At 39.5% G+C, this 20,906-nt stretch overlaps 1 protein-coding gene across 2 annotated transcripts in view; it reads left to right on the top strand.

Moving 5' to 3' along the window:
• The window catches only part of HAO1 (hydroxyacid oxidase 1), a 411,308-nt gene that overhangs the window by 73,613 nt on the left and 316,789 nt on the right, over nucleotides 1-20,906 (top strand). For both annotated transcript variants that reach the window (XM_069608280.1, XM_069608281.1), the window contains exon 2: nucleotides 4,929-5,080. In XM_069608280.1, the coding sequence (XP_069464381.1) occupies nucleotides 4,929-5,080 (152 nt within the window). The remainder of the gene's footprint in view (nucleotides 1-4,928; nucleotides 5,081-20,906) is intronic.

Below are 20,906 nucleotides of genomic sequence, written 5' to 3'. Positions count from 1 at the left end.
ATGAGTCAAAGGGATAGGGGTTGGAGGATCTGTACAACACATAAGGGGTCATCACGAGTTTGCCGGTAAGTCGCTGGTAGTGCCAGCGGCTTACCGGCAAACTCGATTTACCATTTCAGCATTACCGGGATATTACGGGTATAGGAGTAACAGTAAGTTCCCCTTCCCAAGGAGTCCAACAGGACTCCATGGGATGGGAACCACTGAATCACTGGATCTGCTGTTAACGGTGCCAGTGATTAGTGAATTAACTGTCAGTAGGGACCTGAACTATTGGCAGGTCAGGCCGGCCAGTAGTTCACTGCCCCTTCCGGCAGACTCGGAGTATGCTGGTCCGGAAAAGGTGCCGGTATATGTTATTACCAGCACCTTGTTTTCGTACCGGCATACTCGTAATGACCCATAGTCTTTTGTATGCTTGCTGATCCTCTTCTGTGGGTTGCTTTGCCACTTGTGCAATAATAAATGCTAGACCTCATGAGAGAAATCCTATGTGTAATTAACAATTTCTAGATGTGCATACTGGAATCGCTTGCACCATAAATATCCTTTAGTTTGTCACTCATCGGTGATAGAGTTACACACTTCTGGAATTGTGTGAACAACCTTCACGGGAAAAGCAGATGTGCAGTTAGCAAGTACATCTTGGGCCGTTACAATGTCCATTGAAAAACTGCAAGGTTCTCTCCAGATTGGGGCTCTGTATATGGTGTAGGATGGGAGGAGGAGCACCGTTTCATGTACAGCTACCAACCCTTAATCACAATGGGATTTCTTCAGACTGGCAAACAGAAATCACCCCTGTCAAAAGGTACAAACACCTCACAAATGACCAAATTCCTACCGGATGATGACAGACATAGGTCTGTATCAGCAGCAAAATAAAACAAGAGTGTATTGTGATGTGTGGGATGGGTTTATGCTTTTCTATATTTCCAGTGGCTTTATCAGACCAATGTGTTGCTTATAACATGATTATAACATCAAGAAGTAAATAAAATAGAAACAAGTACAATCAAAAGTATGTTGGATGGCAGAGGGGTTTGGAACATTGTTGAAATATAAGTGATCCTCCTCTCAAAACCTTTCCTTTTTGCCATGCAAGCTGCAAGATTATTTTCAAAATGCAATAATGAAGTCTCTGTATTGTCTGTTTTATTGTATTGCTGAAATTATCTTCAAAAGTAATGCACCATGCTCCATGCACTGGGCTCGGGTGAAAACATGTCCGCCTAACTCAACACCATGGAGAAAGTGGGGCTGTGCTGCTGCTTTCTATTTCCGCATATCAGCGATGGGAAACATGAAACAAATCAAGCAGACTTCATTCAATAAAGATAGAGGGGTTCAGATCAGGTCAAAGGATGGATTGTGTGTCTGCTAATGTTTCAGTTCACATGGACAGGCGCTGTATTTCAAATTTTTCCCCCCTTTTTCCGTGCATCCATGTGGTCATTTTCATGGATAAAATGATATGTATTTAAATGCAAATCTTAGTGATCACAGCATTGCTGATATTCATATTTTCGTGGTATGGATTTGCAGACAAGTTGCTTTCTGTCCCCTTTCTACCTCCCCTGATTAAGCTTCCCCGTCTTTGGGCTTAAGGCAAGACTCCGTTTTTTCTCTCTTCTGGGTAGTTGTGGTGCAGGTAATGAATTAAAGTTACACATTCTGTCCTTAAACATATCTTTACATAATCTTGGAAATTGATTGTTCGCTTTGGCTTCAAGTTCTAGATAGCATTGGTGATCATCTGTTTCTCTGTAATTCTCGGGATCAAGTTTGAATGCAAAACTAGTGCCTTGTACTAGTTTTTCTTTAAAAGCTGTGGCAACAATGTCGTCCCTGATTTGAGAACTCATGAAATGTACTGAAACACTCCTGGACTCAGATGCTCCTGGTTTTTTAATGTTGTGGATCATGTTTGCATGCTACACATACTTGTACAATTCTATATTAACCTAATGTTTTAAAGTAGTTAAATTTACCAACTCTTTTCCTTCAATAGTTATTGTACGCAAAGTTTTGATCTAATGCTTCAATTACATCTTCTCGCATGTATGGCTTTTACTCAATTTGACTCATTTTTGTGATAACTTAGTGTCTACTTTAGAGCATAGTCTGGAAATCCAGAAAGTGGGTGTCTTTGATAAGTTTAGTGTTTATTTTGCTTCTCATTGTCTATGCGAGGAAGATAATATATTTTGTCTTGTGCAGTCTCTTGAGATCTTATATCCCGCACTGCCCCCATGTCAGGTCGTTCTTGTTATCACGGCTGTTCTCATCATTGCTCACCAAACTCTAGATTCCATGTCTTTGTAGTTTATGAAGGATTATGACCCTTGGCCTGTTGATGTAGTATTTCAAATGTGTGTTTGCATGTGATAAGTGAAGAGGTTGGGCCAAGACCAGAAACAGTTGCCAGAGGAACTTGTTCTGATTCCCTATCCCTAATTGTACACTGTTGTGCCAGAAGCAAGACTCTAAACATGACGTTGCTGCACCTATGTACATTATTGTGTCTAGTTTATTGTTGTGTCAAATGAAGAAACTGTGTTCTGGTATTCTAAGCCTCTTGCTGTGAAGAAGTAGTCAATCAAATGCTAAAGCGGAGTGGGTGGGCTTCACTGGTCTGCTTCTGGCAACCACCAATTCTCTGTGTGGAACTAATCTGTGTTTTATGTATCCTAAGGTACAAAGGCTTTGACACACCATTTTGCTTGTGGGCTCACCTGCTCCTTTCCCATTGAATGGACTCTTGATTTAATCTGCAGGTCATTGCTAGATATGTTCCCCGTAGGCTTCTAGCCTGCCTAATCTGTCTGACTCTTTACTATGAAGGATAAATAATTCCTTGTCCTGGAGACCACAAAAAGGTATCAATATTTAGTTGTGATCTACTTGCCTGAGGTGTTGGACACTCATTATTTCAAATAGATGCATGCATATATATCAGTGAGGCAGTACATTTGGCATTTTTGTTGACTTCACTTCTTGATGCAGGGTGAACCTTAGAAGTAATATACCCTGGTTTCCATTATGATACATGTTATGGGACAGAGGAGGTAGGCCTTCTGCTCTTTTGTCCCTCTCCTCCTAATTGGGTTTATGTTTATTCAGGCATTTTGTACTTCCAGTTTGCTATAGACCCACCTGTATTATATGGTATTAAGTTGTACTGTGCTGGAAGAACTGATACATTTGTGATTTAAACTTAATACATCTGTAATGTTGGACAGCTTGGGAAAGTCATTTTGAATTTAACAAGGCTTCAGAGCAATAAATAACTCCACCTCCATGTGATATTTGCTGTCATTTATATCTCATGAATACAAGAGTTACAAACATACTATTTGTTTGAGGTGCTGCTTGCTACGGTTTGGATTAACCTATTCTCCTAACACAATATTCTTATTATAGCAATCATGACATGTTTTAAAGACTTTAGCAAATAACACTTAATAAATACATATATTTGTGAGATCTAAGGAGTATGGTTCACCTGACTTTTTAAATACTATGATAACTAATTGCTTGTTTTTTTGGGGTGTTTTAATATGCGTGACCTATTCATGACTACAGTATGGCAATTCAGTTCCAATGTGTTACGTCATTATTTAAGCAGGGAAGTGGTTGGTGTTCCGTAAATCCACATTCATGCACTGCATTGCCTCTGGTTTGGTGATTTAGTTCCTCTTCTGTACATTAAAATAAACACATAGAATGAAAATGTGTTAGCCTTAGTACCAATCTTACTTTGTTCTCTAAAATGTAGTGGTCAAACAACCAGAAGCGGGCTGCACTTCATTGCTAGGCCATACATCTTGCCCCCAAATGCTAAATCTGGCCTGCAGCTTTATGTTCTGCTCGGTACATTTATTGCAATCTTTGTCAGACAAAAATAGTGTTCATTTTGGTCAATGAATGCAACAACCACACCTGTTCTATTTTCACATATATTTAGTTTGCACACATTTTAAATATGTTTTTTCAAGACCATGACATTTTTCTGATGCATCATTCAAATGCAGTATATATTTGAACATGAACACTTTTCTGTACACCACTGAACATTATGCAACAGTAAATATAAGAACAGTATTTCAACGCTCTACTGATTCATACAATGAGACATTTTGGTTTAAAGTAGGCATCCTCCAGAACCTTTTATCCATGTATTGCTAATATAAAAAGAATGTTTGACATTCCATGGGAAAGGTATTTTATGAAAAATACAATTTGACATATATTATGTTGATTATTGAGTGTAGCAATACTTTAATGTGGGTAGACAATCTGGTATTGGTGGTTTCATAGCAAATAGCTATTTCAATTAGTGTACGGATAATACTCTATGTTACAAGGTCTAGTTTATTAATTAATTGTATTCATTGATAAATACAGCTATTGTTACAAAATGTCTGGTTTTCTGTCGCAAAGTATGGGGTAAAACTTGTGTGATTCAGGCTTTAAAGTCTGAGTTGTTCTCATCTGGTATTGAACTAAATAATAATACTTGATTGTGCTTTTTTTCTCTTAGCGGTGGGTTGTAGTAAATGCTTACATGTGGCTTAGTTAACAAACCAACACACCTTGAAATGATTCATTGGATTTTAATAATTTTTTGGTTAAGTCCTGACTATATAACAAGATAGTTTAAAAGAGAAAAAAGTTCTTACAGTGTGATCATAATATATAAACTTTGTTTCATATGTTTTCATTTGGATGCTATCACTCTTTCAATGTTATGTGTCACTGTCACGTTCACATGCTATTCTTGTTGATCACCTCACCCCATCTTACAATTCTTTTAATGCCAATTTACCAATGACATGTAAGATCATGCTGCATATGTGCATATGCCAATGGTATCAATTCCCATGTCAATGTTTCCAACATTTCAAACAATTATTTATTCATGGCAGATGGCGGTTGCACCCCAGGATGCTACGTGATGTATCTTCAATTGACCTCTCAACATCTGTATTGGGGCAGAAAATCAGCATGCCTATATGTGTTGGAGCCACTGCAATGCAGAGAATGGCCCACAGTGAAGGGGAAACAGCAACTGTGCGAGGTAAATGATACAAGACAAATAATGATTTACAACAAACAATGTCCTCCTATCAGAGTAGTGTCATTTGTCATTTTAGTGACTAACTGAAGAATGTATGTATTCCTATCGTAATTTCTGGCAGTTAATGATAGGTTGAGCACCACCCTTGGAAAAAGGGTACTATTCTGCCCCTTGCTATGATTACTTAAATTCAAATATAACATTGGGATGAACCCCTCCCACTCCCCGCATGAATGAAGCACCTAGCCAATGTCCATTGATCATGCCAGCAATAAACTAGCAGTACAACAAAGACAGAAGACATGTATTGCACAGGTAACTAGCAGGGGAGCAATACAGGACTGTTGCAAAGAAGAGTAGGGCTGAGTTGAATGGAGATTTTAGCTAAGTAATAAAATAATGACTACTCTCTTTCTTGGCAATGTCCTTGTGATTTGAGCATCTTTCATGTGATATCAATCTTTGACCAACGCCCTTGACAACATACCATAATTATTGCAACTATGACCCATCAGGCAATATTTGTTTCAACATACACATCTGGAAGGAAAGTGACTGATAGAGCAACCATTTTTTAAAGTGTATTTGTATTTGCTTATTTTTATTTTTATATATTGACAATTGAAACTATTTCGCCAAGAAGCATTAGGGTTCTAAAGCTTTGCGGTTCCCTCAAGGAAGAGAAGGTGAAGGGGAAAGGTTAGGCTCTTTGTGGAAGTGGATTGATGGCAGGGAGCTGTAGGGTGAGTACACAAAATGTCAAAGCTGCTCTTCTAAGGGAAAGAGGTTAAATATGTTTAAATGTTTTTCCCTCTGTGACTCCGTCAGACTCAGGATCTATGTAAAATGTAGCAAACTGTATCTTAAGGAAAGTTGAAGACATCTGTTATTCAATTGCAACTGAAAATGCAAGCCCTAAATTAACAGTTAACTTCTCTAAGAATCTGCAGCCATGATGTAAGTCTGTGTCTATGACAACTAGAATACTCAAGACCTTGCCATTTCATCGAATGCCTGTTTTCAAAAAGACATCTGTTCCTGAACTGAAAGAAGCTTTGGCCCTTCCACTGCTGAAAACTACTGTTATGGAACATTAATGCAGAAAGCTTTTGGCTGTTTCTAGTTTACCTTTTACACAGAAACTTGTTGAAGCTGAATCCATATTGCAAATACAGGATTACCTGCAATGAAATAATCCTTCCAATTCTCAGTGTAGTATTATCCCAGAGAGCGGCCCTGAGCCTACCATTATGGATGTCAGGTATACATTAGAAATACCTAGATACTGTGACTACATGACTGCTCTCATCTCTTTGTTTATCAGGTGCATTTCTGTCTGTGGACCACAGTGTCTTGCTGATTGACACCAAACTGTATCTGATCCTCCCCCATGAGCAAAGTACAACAGGATCTTCTTGGTAGCTTCATCTGAACATGTCTACCTCCAACAATTGGTATCCACCAATCTCCAGCTGTATCCCTCTTCTTTGAAACATATACCTATATATGCTCTGTTTGGTCAGGCACATTGCAGTCTGCTGACTTCAGTGTGAATTATGGTATTACCCAAATTGACCTTTTACAATTGACCTTTTGCACAATTGACCTAATTATAGTGGTCCTAATTGAACTTCTGCACAATTGACCTTTATATTACTTTAGTTATTTTATATATGTATTGGGTTGGTTTTCGTTTATAAATAATAAAAGGGGATTGGGTGGGGGGTTCCAGGGGGTTTTGGATTGGGTGAGGAGGGTTGCGGTGGGTTTCCCCAGCATATATGTCCTAATTGACTTTCTAAATTTGGACATACATTCTAAATTGTCCCGAGGTCAATTGTGAAAAGGTCAATTAGTAAACAACCTGAATTATATGTTGATGAAACCAAGATTCTACATGATCTTCACAGCAACTTTAATTACATGAATAAGGTGAACGTCTTGAAGAGGTACAATAACAGATTCAAGCTAACTGGCTTCACCTCAGTGGCAAGATAACAGAGGTTCTATTGCTGTGTATGTCGAAATATCACACTGTACCTTTTTTCTTGGTGCTACTATGCAGGCTGAACATAAAATGTGGGTCATTTCTTTGAAGCAATCTAATTATGAGTCTGTGTTGTGGACCATGGTCAAATCCACTTATTTTCATCAATTACTCTCTCTCTATAATCTGCCCACTGTTCCAGCAAGCCCACTGCTGAATTGTAATGCAACCTGTCGATTTGTGTCATATTCAATGCTATGCCAGTATCCACAGTATCTGAATCTTCCTGTAAATCTCTTGGCCAGCCCCAAGCAAATAAAATCGGGGCCACTAAGATAACTTTCTTAGTGCAAAAATATGAACATATGTCTCCCTCCCTATAAAACTTCCACTTTTTACTTTTTAAAACCCTGGTCCATGCCATAATCCTTGGTGCATTATGGAAAATTATCTTTGGTTCTGAGCCCTCTAACCTCTCCGATAATGCAACTAAACACACACCATTAAGGTTGTGTTGTGCCAGTTCTGATGTTAGAATTAATGTATAGTACTTCAGGTGATGTTGTGTCAGGTTTGGGGGTAGAAATCCTAACAGGCAGCAGGCACAATGCTGTTGTTCACCAACTTTAAAGAGCTTTTAAAAATGTACCTGCCTTTTTAGGTCACTTCAGTCATTAAATGGAATGGATATGAATTTTACATTTGTTATTGGTCTATGATGTATTGTTTTTTACTGCTGTTTTAGTACTTGCAATTCGAGAACTTTGAAACTAACTTTAAACTGGCAATTCTTTTTACTTTATAAATAATACACAAGGAAATGACATATAATATTGTGAGAGTAGTCTGAAATTACAAATAATATACTCAATGAGTGGAGAATACAGGGGTGTTGCTAGGTCTGGAAAATATCTGGGGCTATGCTAATGTCAGGACTGTCAGGACTCGGGGCTAGCTAGGCTTTTGGTTGTAGTCCCTGATATTCTATCCGGGGCTACAACCAAAAGACCTGGGGCTATAGCCCTCTAAGCCCCTGCACCCCAGCAACGTCTCTGGGAGAACAGTAGACATATGTACCAGCTGAGTCATGAACACATATTCATCTCTTTAGCCGTATTGATTAGGCATTCCAGACCCAGAGATATCAGCCTACTACTTTAAAAGCATGCCACATAAAACCAAAATCTATTCAACCAGAACTGAGTGAAAACCAACATACTAGTCCTAATAACACCAGATTCAACCAATCTGAGAGTTCTTCACAGGGAAAGGAAACCTCTAGAAATACACGAACCACAAATGTCAATCAGCAGCATTAACAACAATACAGGTGGACAATGAGATGCTTTAATAGACACGTTCTCCAGAATGATAAAAGAAACACACCAACCATTATATGAATGCACTACACCTGAGAAACAATGAGGTACTGGTAGCAAACAATGCAAATCAAGTACAGCATTATATAAGCACACATTTCCTTCACTTCTCAAGAATCAAACGCCCCATCCACTCAGAAGATAAACGCTCATTTAAAGAGTCACACAAACATGAAAATGTAAATATAAGGCAGCAAAGGAATAAGCAATTAATTTTACTTGGAACTAGGAGTCCACCTAAGTCCTTTCTTTTTGCACAGTAGTTATTTTCCAAAATAACATAGGCTATTTAAATTGACGTTGTTTTGGGAATAAAGTAAACATACACAATTCTGCCCTATTCCTCTTTAATGGCTATAACTCTACTATTGAATTCTCTTTTTATGTAAACTACAGTGGCCACAGGTTAAGAAGTCTAAAAATGCCTGCAAATTTGCAAGACATGTTGCAGTTACAGTTCAAAAATCTAGGTGAAATATCAGGAATTAATTTATTCGGCCACAGTTGGTGAATATTCTGTGCACTGTGCAATCATACATTTTGGGTGATACTAAATTAACTATACCTTCAGAAACTTTCCCTTATAGCCCATAACCGACTCAGTGGGTTAGCTGGTAAAGGATTCCCCTGAAATACTTTCAACTGAACACATTTTTGGGACAAAACATTTCCAGGCAGCTCTGCCAAATAACCTCTCCTTCCAATCAGTCCACCCCTTTCTAAATCCCTTCTTGGCTCTGCATCAGGCATCCTCTCGAAATGGTTTTAAGGGATATTTCCCTCAGGTACATCCAGATGTAACCCCAAATCAGCACTTCTCCTGTCAGACAAGCGCACTTCGGCTGCATGTTTCCCAATAATTTTCACTATATCTGGTGCATTTGGCCATAGATTCTTGATAATCTCCACCATCCAGTATCATTTGATGCACGACTTTCTCATTGGCGATGGCCTAGGATAGTTTCACTTCAGATACTTTCGATAGAAAGGGGAGGCTGCTCCATTAGGGCTAGCCACTAACCTAACATTATTTCTACTTGCTCACATTTGCCGTATCACGGCTGAGTGCTTTGTTTGTGTTTCTTAAATAGCTAATCCCTCTGATTGCTCAAGAGGTCGAGTCCTCTTTCTACTTCTAAGGAAGGCGGTCCCTGCCTCCTTCGTGTTCCCATACCGGCATTAATGTGCCGTGGGGAATGCCTGCGTGGAGAGAGGCAGGGCTGCTCCATTAGGGATAGCCACTATAAAGGCATCTGCAGATGATTATTGTTTTTATTGTGCTGCTTTTAAAACCTAACATTGTTTATACTTGCTCGCATTTGCCTACTACCGCTGAGTGCTTTGATTGTGTTTCTTACGTAGCTAATCCCTCTGATTGCCCAAGAGGTCGAGTGCTCTTTCTACTTCTACGGAAGGCGGTCCCTGCCTCCTTCGTGTTCCCAGACCGGCATTAATGTAACATGGGGAACGTCCACGCAGCGGATGGGCACAGCGGGCTTGCTGTCAGCTCACCAACAGCGTGCTTATGGCAATCCCGCCTGTGCCCGTCCGTGCTGAGGATGGGATGAGCTCTGTCATTACAGCAAGTTACAGCGGGTGTCACTCGCCCCCACTAAGACCATATTTCCATGGGGATGGAATGCTACACTCCCTATTTTAAACCTACTGCATCTAGACAATTGCCATCCGATGATGTTACCTCTTCTCCTCTTTCTATGCTTTTATTAAATACGCAGTCATTGCCGGCACATACAGATGATATCTATCATTTGTTAACTGACTGCCGCCCGACGTTATTATGCCTTTTACCCAGCTCTGCCCCTGCTTTGATTCAGGCTATCCCGCCAGATTATTGCCTGATTCATGTTGACGGTCCTCCCCCTCAATGTGGATGTGGGATCGTGGTCATCTATTTACCAGAACTCAAGATCACTCAGTTGAGCTGCCCACACAGCTTAAATATGGAAGTGCTCCTTTTTGAATGCATCATTTCACCTAACCGTTTTTGCCATTTTCTTCTCATATATCGCCCCCTGCGCCCCTTGGGAATGCAGGGGATCTTCTACTAGATCTGATAAGGGGTCTGCAAATGCGTTATGCCCACTTGGTAATACTCAGAGACCTTAATTTAAAATAAAATTTACTGAGGTCCCCGGCTCTTAACTGCTTCTTTGACAGTTTACTGGACCTTGAATTGCATCAATTAGTACAGGACCCTACACATAAATTGGGTAATAAACTGGATCTTATATTTGCTAGTGAATCTTTACTCACTCTTCTATCGATTGAACCAGTTATATGGTCAGATCATTTTCTAATCACCTGTCTATTCAAGGACTGTAGTCCCCCTGTTAAGTCCCTGCCAACAAAAGTCTGGCTACGTTCCTGGCGCAATGCCAATCTTCAAGGCCTCACCTCAATGGTAACTACTAACTGTACCGCCTCACCCACCTCTCTCTCAGTGTTATCTCAGCCTGTCTGTGAAGCTGCATATAAGATAGCCTCACTGAGATTTATTCAACCACGCAGACTACTCTCAGAGCCTTGGTTTTCTGATCAACTTAAAGCTGAGAAGCTGGAAGTCAGACAGGCTGAACGGAAGTGGCCTCAATCATATGACCCTTCTCTTAAAGAAACCTTTAAGTCACGTCTTATCACCTACCATGCCAATATTAAAGCAGCGAAAACCCAGTATCTGTCCCAGAAAATTGGTGAGTCCCTATGTCAACCCAATATTGTAAATCTCTATTCTCTTCCGACACACTCACTGCTAAGGTTACAACTACGCAGAGAACTATGCAATAGCCTATCCCAATTTTTTATAGCTAAAATTGGTGATATTAGGCAGAATATCGAGTCCTCTACTACCGCTCCACCAAATGATACAGTTAGCCATGCACCCCCCATTACTCTAGCGGGTACTAAAGAATGGTCCTCTTTCCCTATGTTCTCAGAGGAGACAGTCTTAATGGCGATTCAAAAGATCAAATCATGCTCTCCCTCCGATGCCATTCCGGTGGATATCATGAAGAAAATCGCTCCGGATCTCCTATCAATGCTTACTGCAGCAAAGAACAACTCATGCCAGTCGGGGTTAGTCACACTCGAACTTAAAGCGGCCAGAGTTGTCCCTCTATTGAAGAAGCCATCACTGGTCCCAACTGTATTGGCTAACTTTTGCCTGATTTCTCTTCTCCCTTTTCTTATAAAACTTCTCAAATCTCTGGTATAACCCCTTCTATCCTCATTTCTTGAATCCTCTCACCTCCTTGACCATGCGCAGTCTGGCTTTAGTCCTGGCAGAGGCACGGAGAGTGTGCTTGTCTCTGTCCAGGACGACATGGCCAGGCTGGTGGACTCAGGTGGGGTGGGTGCTCTGATTCTGTTAGATCTGTCAGCAGCATTCAACACTGTCTAGCACCCCATCCTGTTGTCTCGGCTGGCCCACATAGGCATATCTGGCCAGGTACTAGCCTGGTTCACGTCATTCCTAGCGAATCAGACACACTCTCTCCATGCCACCCTTTCTATCTGCTCCTTGTCATCCTAGCTGTGGAGTTCCGCAGCGGTCGTCTTTGTCTCCGATTTTATTTAACATCTATATTTGGGCACTTGTGTGTCTCATCCGCTCCCACAGCGTCAGGTGCTACTCGTATGCCGATGACACTCAGATCCTGATCCGGCTAGACCTCGATCGGGATGAGATGTTGTCGCTCCTACGGCGAGGCCTGTCTGCCTTGGGAACATGGATGAACCTCAATTGGCTCAAACTGAATGGAGATAAGACAGAGGTGGTGGTGGTAGGGTGTCCCCCTGATCCCTCACTCTTGGTTGCCTCTTTCTGGCCTACCTCCTTCGGTGTCCTCCCCTCCCTGGTAAGTAAGGTGAAGAACCTGGGTGTTATCCTTTCGCCGTCCCTGTATATGGCAAATCAAGTCACTACAGCCTCCCAGGCAGTTGAAAGTTTTAAAGAGAGTCCTACCCCTGATCCCCGCTCCTCTTCGCCCTCCAGTGGTAGCAGCCCTGATATTATCTCAGCTGGACTACTGTAACTCACTGTATTTGGCCCAACCTAAGGGCCTCATTCAGCGTTTGCAACACCTCCAGAATATGACAGCCCGGGCGGCGACTGGAACCGCGTACGGAGCACACATATCACAGGCGCTGCGTTCACTGCACTGACTCCCTGTCAACCAGCGCATTAGTTTCAAGACACTGTGCATAGTTCACCGTGCCATACATGAACAGGGTGCAGAGTTCTTGTGAACTAAATTCTTGCGCTATGCTCCCAGTTGACAGTTACGTTCTGTCTCTGCTAACCTGCTTACCGTACCTCCTTTTCATCGTATGAGGATCGGAGGTAGGGCTTTTTCCATAGCCGGTGCCAGACTATGGAACAAACTTCCCCTTTCAATAAAACATTTCTCAAATCATCTGGCATTTAGGAAAGCTGCTAAAACCCTTCTTTTCTAGCTATCTCCATGCCAGCTCTATCAGTAGCTCTCGCTATGGATGCTTGTCTATCTCTCTCCAGTGCCAAGAAACCTTTGGTGACCGTGCGCTTAAGAAGTAACAGAAGTAACTCTCTCTTTATGTAAATACTGCTGCCCATGCATGTGTACTCGTATAAGTTTTATATCCTAGTGCACGCACCTTTGATCCAGCCCTATTGTTCATATTGTATATATCCTGTAATCATACTATACTGCCACAGCCCTACTGTTCCTATTGTATATTTCCCGCATTCATGCAAACTAGCCACAGTCCTATTGTTCATATTGTATATATCCTGTCTGTAACCTGTGTAATCATGTAAGCCTTGCATTTCCTTGTCATTGCGCCCTTTTACTTACGAGTCTGGTGCGCTTAACAAATGAATAAACAAACAAACAAACAAACATAACATAACAGATACTGACACTCCCAATTATCCTCCCCTTTATTTTGATAGGTCCAATGTATTTGTGCATGTGACAATAGGATATTTTTCTCACCTCTCATCTGCAACTATGATGAAATTTGACTGAAAAAAGTGCTTTTCTTTATAGTTTCTGTATAGAATGGTACTGTTATTTTTGCTTATGTATATGGAATTGTAAGGCATTTGCGAAACTGTGAACACCCTTTATGTTCCAATAATTGGATATATGAGAAAGTTATTAAACATTTACTCATAATTCTCACATATCAATAAATCATGTTTACAAGTGCATGATGGTGACATATTTGCTGATTTCAAATCTGTTTTCAGTTTTTAAATTAAGCAAATAATTCAGAAGTTATGACAAATAATGTAACTTAATTGCAATGCCAGTTAAACCAATGGTTTTTAATGGCTGTGAGTTGTACATTTATATGGGAGTTAATCTTTAAGATATTTGTTGATTTCTTGATCTTTTCATTAAGTGGCATTCCTAGATCTACCACACCTTGATATACAGTCTTGCCTAACAATTCTGGGACAAACAGACTATTGGTGATCCAAACTGTATTCAAATTAAAGAAATAAAAGGTGATCCCCTTACTTTATGTGGGGGGTCACCATAATCATACATGACAGTTCAAAATATTTATGCGCAATTAGACCTGGCCTGTCTGTGACAATCCTTTTATGAGGTAGCACATAAATGCATTCACACCATATCAATGTAATATATTTCCAGCATTTCTAATCCTAAATTATAAAATGCCACCTGTATTCATCATCCTAATTTCTATGACACCTTTGCCACTTATCAATAATATATTGAAAGCGTTCTCATCAATTCTAACACTGCATTTGACTTAGTATTTTATGACAATATATTAATCACTGTTTTCTCCAGTATCAAAAGCAAGTATTGGAATCAGAGAACGTTTGTATAGAAAACTGGCTTTTATGTACACATATTTAACTCATTTCACTGAACCCCAGTGAACATGGGGTTGTGGTTTTCTAGTATATGCATGCAATTTGAATGTAGACTATATTGACTTTCATTTAATTGTACAGGTTGGGTTAGAACAAGAGTGCTATCAATATAGAGTGCCCAGGATTTTGGTTCATCCACCAAGATAGAACATTATTGTATGATTTCCCAAGAGAAGGATGAGTACCTGTCCCACTTCACTTCCCAAATCTGGTCCCCACAGGTGCAAAGCCATACCCTTACTGTGCAAAACTAAGGAAGAGGATATCATTTATATGGGTATGGTTTACTTTGGGAATGGAAATAAAATGGATAAACTCCCTTTCATTTCCCCATTGACTTTTGTGTACATATCTATGGCTTTACCAGGTTGCGAATTATTAAGCAATTTATTTTAACTACCTTTTTCAAAATGGTGCACTGTCAGCATTGGGAACTGCTCCCGTTTTACACAGCACTAACAGCACAGCAAAAGCATTTGTGTTCTTATTTAAACATAATCTCCCTCAGCTTTAGTACAATATAAAAAGGATATAATTCACAATAACAAGCTATAATATCCTGTTCTCAATCTGGTAATAATGCATTATCATCCCTGCACTTTGTGACCAGGAAATGATATGTTTTCTACAGGAAGTCAGATCTCCTTTGGCGTTAAATATAGTGAGAAAGCAAGCATTGTTGCATTTCACACACCATTATCAAGATATTCTAATCATAATGAGTGTTCCCTATTGGAGACCACAACCCCAGTCCCCCCCACCCCCCACTGCAGGGATGTAGCAGGGCAATGATTCTAGAGGATTGTAAGGATATTTGGCGTGTTACAGCACAGAGTACAGCACTACTGCACAGGTAGCATTTTTTTTTGATGCAGCACCACCACATGGGTGTGGTGCATTGCTATATGTGTTGCTAGAGTAACATGGACATATAAGTAAAGACAGGCTATTCAGTCAAAAAAACGATTTTTACATATAAGATGCAAATCCATTTTTACAGTTAAAAACACACATCTGCACATTCAAAATGCACACTATTTTTCACCTGAAATGCCTATGTTGCAAGAGACACATTTGAAAATTAATAACTAACCTTATTAATAACTAACCTGACTAATAAAACTTCATTTAACATAACCCACTAATAAAAATGTGTCTCCACTGCAGAATTAGGCCTACTCTGAAAGTGAACTTTTAAACGCACATTCATTTTTTTTTCTCTGCTGCTCTGTCCACATAACTACAGGAAGCAAAGAGCTCGAAGGAACAGGAAATCAGTTTGTTACAATTGCCACTGTAGAAGCGAGCCATTGTGTAGTGAGGGAGGAGATGACATGATTGATTCTGATTGGAGCAGCGTCATAGCAAGTATCATGCTAGAGGCTGTGATAAGAACTTTGCTGGAGAAGCTTGAGGGGAGGGGGAGAACAATTGAGATCTTGCAGAGCTGGGAGAAGGACCTGTTTCCTGGCTGGGGCATTCCTGCTGCAAAAGCTGAGAGTTCCAGGCAATAAACCCGGTTTGAGAACGGCAGACGCTTATTCTCACTGGGGTTGATTTTCAAGGGAGCCAAATTCAGAAAGAGAATAGCCGAAGAAAACTCATGCTGAACAGATAAGGTAATTATAGAAGCGAGTGGGAGCTGTGCGAAAGTGTGCGAAACTGTTCAGTCAGTGTATTAAAGGGAGTCTCAGTCTCTTATCAGCATATTTAATGTTACCAATTGAATATATTCTCGCAGCTCTCTGTTCATTTTATCACAAATAATGTTGTACCATTTCATTTATTTCTGTAAAAAAAAGTTAAACTGTGTTTAAAAGAAATTTCTATAATACAAAAATATTTGAAAACAGATAGCTAGTGTGTATTATTTCTCTCTTTCATTTTGCATGGGGAAAGGTTTAAACGTGGGTAGATTTTTTAACAGTGCAATTGTCATTTTAAAACAGATGTGTGCATGATTCTATTCAGTATGGACAGTTGTGAGTGACTGTTTGTAGCATAGCCTGTTGGAGGTACATGAGTCAACGGGAAGAGAGACTCTCTGGACATAGTTCCCTACCGTTTATAATGTAGTGGAAATTACCACAAAAATACCACAATAGCCCATGGTATAGTGGTGAGCATAGCTGCCTTCCAAGCAGTTGACCCGGGTTCGATTCCCAGCCAACGCATCATAAATATGTTGGGTATTTTGTGGATATTTGGGGCTTTGCGGTATTTTCTTACCGCCAAAATACCTTTAGCAATAATCACTCTCTGTATTCATATTGGGTCACACATGACAATAATACATTGCATTATTTCAGCATTCAGACCTATTTAGATGATGTGCGTGGTAGTTTGCGTGGTTGGTTGGTATAGTGGTTGGTTTATTTGTGTCCCCAATATCCAACATCCCTTGTTTTTTTATCTAGATTGTTCTTGATCACTAGAGAGACCTCAGGCCTACATTTTAGGGATACCACATTTTCAGTGTTAGTGTTGTGTTCCACCATGGGCTATTGTGGTATTTTTGGGGTAATTTCCACTACCTTATATACGGTAGGGAACTATGTCCAGAGAGTCTCTCTTCCCGTTGACTCATGTACCTCCAACAGGCTATGCTACAAACAGTCACTCACAACTGTCCATACTGAATAGAATCATGCACACATCTGTTTTAAAATGACAATTGCACTGTTTAAAAATCTACCCACGTTTAAACCTTTCCCCATGCAAAATGAAAGAGAGAAATAATACACACTAGCTATCTGTTTTCAAATATTTTTGTATTATAGAAATTTCTTTTAAACACAGTTTAACTTTTTTTACAGAAATAAATGAAATGGTACAACATTATTTGTGATAAAATGAACAGAGAGCTGCGAGAATATATTCAATTGGTAACATTAAATATGCTGATAAGAGACTGAGACTCCCTTTAATACACTGACTGAACAGTTTCGCACACTTTCGCACAGCTCCCACTCGCTTCTATAATTACCTTATCTGTTCAGCATGAGTTTTCTTCGGCTATTCTCTTTCTGAATTTGGCTCCCTTGAAAATCAACCCCAGTGAGAACAAGCGTCTGCCGTTCTCAAACCGGGGTTATTGCCTGGAACTCTCAGCTTTTGCAGCAGGAATGCCCCAGCCAGGAAACAGGTCCTTCTCCCAGCTCTGCAAGATCTCGATTGTTCTCCCCCTCCCCTCAAGCTTCTCCAGCAAAGTTCTAATCACAGCCTCTAGCATGATACTTGCTATGACGCTGCTCCAATCAGAATCAATCATGTCATCTCCTCCCTCACTACACAATGGCTCGCTTCTACAGTGGCAATTGTAACAAACTGATTTCCTGTTCCTTCGAGCTCTTTGCTTCCTGTAGTTATGTGGACAGAGCAGCAGAGAAAAAAAAATGAATGTGCGTTTAAAAGTTCACTTTCAGAGTAGGCCTAATTCTGCAGTGGAGACACATTTTTATTAGTGGGTTATGTTAAATGAAGTTTTATTAGTCAGGTTAGTTATTAATAAGGTTAGTTATTAATTTTCAAATGTGTCTCTTGCAACATAGGCATTTCAGGTGAAAAATAGTGTGCATTTTGAATGTGCAGATGTGTGTTTTTAACTGTAAAAATGGATTGCATCTTATATGTAAAAATTGTTTTTTGACTAAATAGCCTGTCTTTACTTATATGTCCATGTTACTCTAGCAACACATATAGCAATGCACCACACCCATGTGGTGGTGCTGCATCAAAACAAAATGCTACCTGTGCAGTAGTGCTGTACTCTGTGCTGTAACACGCCAAATATCCTTACAGGATTTATCAGTTGCAAATGTGGCAATTTTGTTCACCCTTTTCAATAATTATTTAAGGCCCATAGTCAGCTGGGACACTCAAGTGTTACCAGGGAAGTTCCAGAGAGACCCTATTCCCTGCGTGTTTCTGCTTTTAACATTCCCATGATTATGACACCCTTTTTGGTTTGTCAAATCTTTCCACTAGCTTGCCTGATAGTCAGACACTTCCAGAGAATACCCCCTCCAATCTTCTAAGATGGAACATTGTTCTAACATAAAAAGATGGGTGGTTAATCTGCTGTCTCACTTCTGGAAGGAGAAATCAGTTGTATTTGATATTTCAGCAAAGCAAGATGGTACTTTGATGGCACATTGATGACATATGGATTTCTAGGATCTCCTTAAATAGACGTCTTGATATGCAACATTAATATGTAGGATGCTTTTTCATAAAGGTATTAATATTTATCATGTAATTCATTTTTCATACTCCTTCAAATATTGTGTTTGGATTAATGTTTTCATTTTTTCTAAGTGATATCGCTATGGATTTATAAGCAAACATGTTTTCTGGATTTGAAATACCAATCTGAAACATTATATGTGCTTTTAAATTAAGGAAATGTACAAAAATGTGAGGTGCTCCACAACTGTAATTCACTGGCAGAGAAGTGCGTGGAGAGCCAAAGACAATGCAAAACAAGGAACTCTTATGCCACTATACATTAACTATTATTTGGGTGCCAATGAAGACATTTCCGTATTTCATTGCAAAAACATTTATTTTTCATTGTTAATTATTGGAAACAGACATAGCATATTAATATCAGATGTGGACACAGTATCTTAAGTCATACACCATGACTTATCATGTCATTATTCATAAAACCAAACTCTCACATTCAAACACATACATTCACTTTTGTTTAGACAATCAGATACCAGCTGCCTGTACAGACCGTAATAAAGAATTATATTAAGAAACAGGATGTCTAGAGTGTTTTTAAAGGCAATATTTTCCAGACCCCTGTGTCTTGGAACCCAAAATGACTTCAAGTTAACGATTACTGTTTTAACATCAAGTACGATTTGACAGATAGTTCTGAGGCAGATGTTTTGCTCAAATGTGCAAGTTACAAAACATTCCCAGGCTTATCTAGAAATCGGCTTATTCTTATTTTTTAATGCTTATGCCACACCACAGGACCATAGGACTCAGGGCATACATAAAAACATATACAACAGAGACCAGATTAACAAGAGAAAAGATAAGCTTAAGTTGCTGTTAGCCCAATTTTGTACCTCGATTACTTTCCAGGGATGATAACTCTATGTTGACATGTTTCATGAGGACTAGAAGCATTTTTACCTACTGTTTTGTCAGGACATTCTGTCAATTTCTATACCTTGGCTTTAGTTTCTTTGGCCTGATGAGTTTAACATTTAAGTCCATTTATTTGTCCTGAAACAGAAACCTGAGCTGTTTCCTGAGTTCCCTCTTGAATCTCACAATGCCTCAATCATTTCAACTTTATATGAGGGTATTTTCAAAAGAACCTGATAATTTCTCTGAACATAAAGAAAAGTAACTCTGATCACTTGCACGATTAATCAACAGTAGTATATGCAAATTCTCATGACTTTTTAATGACAAGTGTCTGGTTAAATGTTTGTGATTTTCCTTGACCAGGACAACACATTCCTATTGACGTTCACCTGTTTACTAGCTGTACTCCGTATGCTCTATTTGTAGTTGTACCACACACAAGAGAACCGTCTAGGTTAAGTGGTCACATTTAACAGTCGGAATGATTGAGATTTTTCTTATTTGGGAAGGTTGGTGGATCCCTTAACCACATGGGTCTAATTAACTCACCCGGGACTCACCCATCTCTTATGGATACACCCTAGTCTTTCAATTTTTTAAACCAAAGCTACCTAGATTTATTAGATGTTTGTTGTTTCATGTGTTCTGTATTGGGGAAAAACATTTCTTCTTCATCTGATTCCCTATGTGTGCCACGTTTAAAGGAACACTTGATGTTTACTTCTCCAGCAAGAATAATAACGCCTGTCTTGCAAGACCAATTCACTTCTCTTTGGAGGAAAGCAATTCCTTGTACAGATCATGTTTGAGGTTTATATACATTAATGATCAAAAAATCGGAGTCACCATCATGTCCATCAGAAGTTATTGTGGCTGCTACTATGTAAGGAGAGTCTAAAACAGAACCTATCAATATGAATGGATTTCTACACCATATAATGAGATTGATTTTCAGTCAGATTATCATCCCTTTGAGTGCAGGTTGGAGACATACCATCAATACAGGGAGTTTTTGTCAACCAGACATCTTGTATTAAAGTTACTTCATATGCTGTTATAAAGTGTAACTATTCCCCTTATTTGTTTACACCCTCTTATGTTCCAAGATTACATTAGTAGATCATTACAGATCAGGTTTGGCTAATGTAAGATGTTGGGTTGGAGTTTTGCAGCTAATCAAACCCAATCACTTGTTTGTTCAACTTAAGAATTATGAGACAGACCATCATGTTCCACTGTTCGTCTGAAGCTGTCTCCCTGCAAGCAATTAATTTTTAACATTGTCTATTCCCTTATAAATGGCCTGATGCCCAAGTAATTGAACCAGCATCAGGCACAATTGAAGAGTCTTGAAGAACAATTGACTTGCCTCTAAAATTAATTGAGGATCATATAGGTCAAAACCCTAAATTCAAAGTACAGGAATTCACTCATAAGGAG

The sequence above is a fragment of the Ambystoma mexicanum genome, chromosome 4q, assembly GCF_040938575.1.
Source record: "Ambystoma mexicanum isolate Mex_15411 chromosome 4q, UKY_AmexF1_1, whole genome shotgun sequence".
Classification (NCBI taxonomy): Eukaryota; Metazoa; Chordata; class Amphibia; order Caudata; family Ambystomatidae; genus Ambystoma; species Ambystoma mexicanum.
This window is presented reverse-complemented; position numbering and strand designations above follow the sequence as displayed.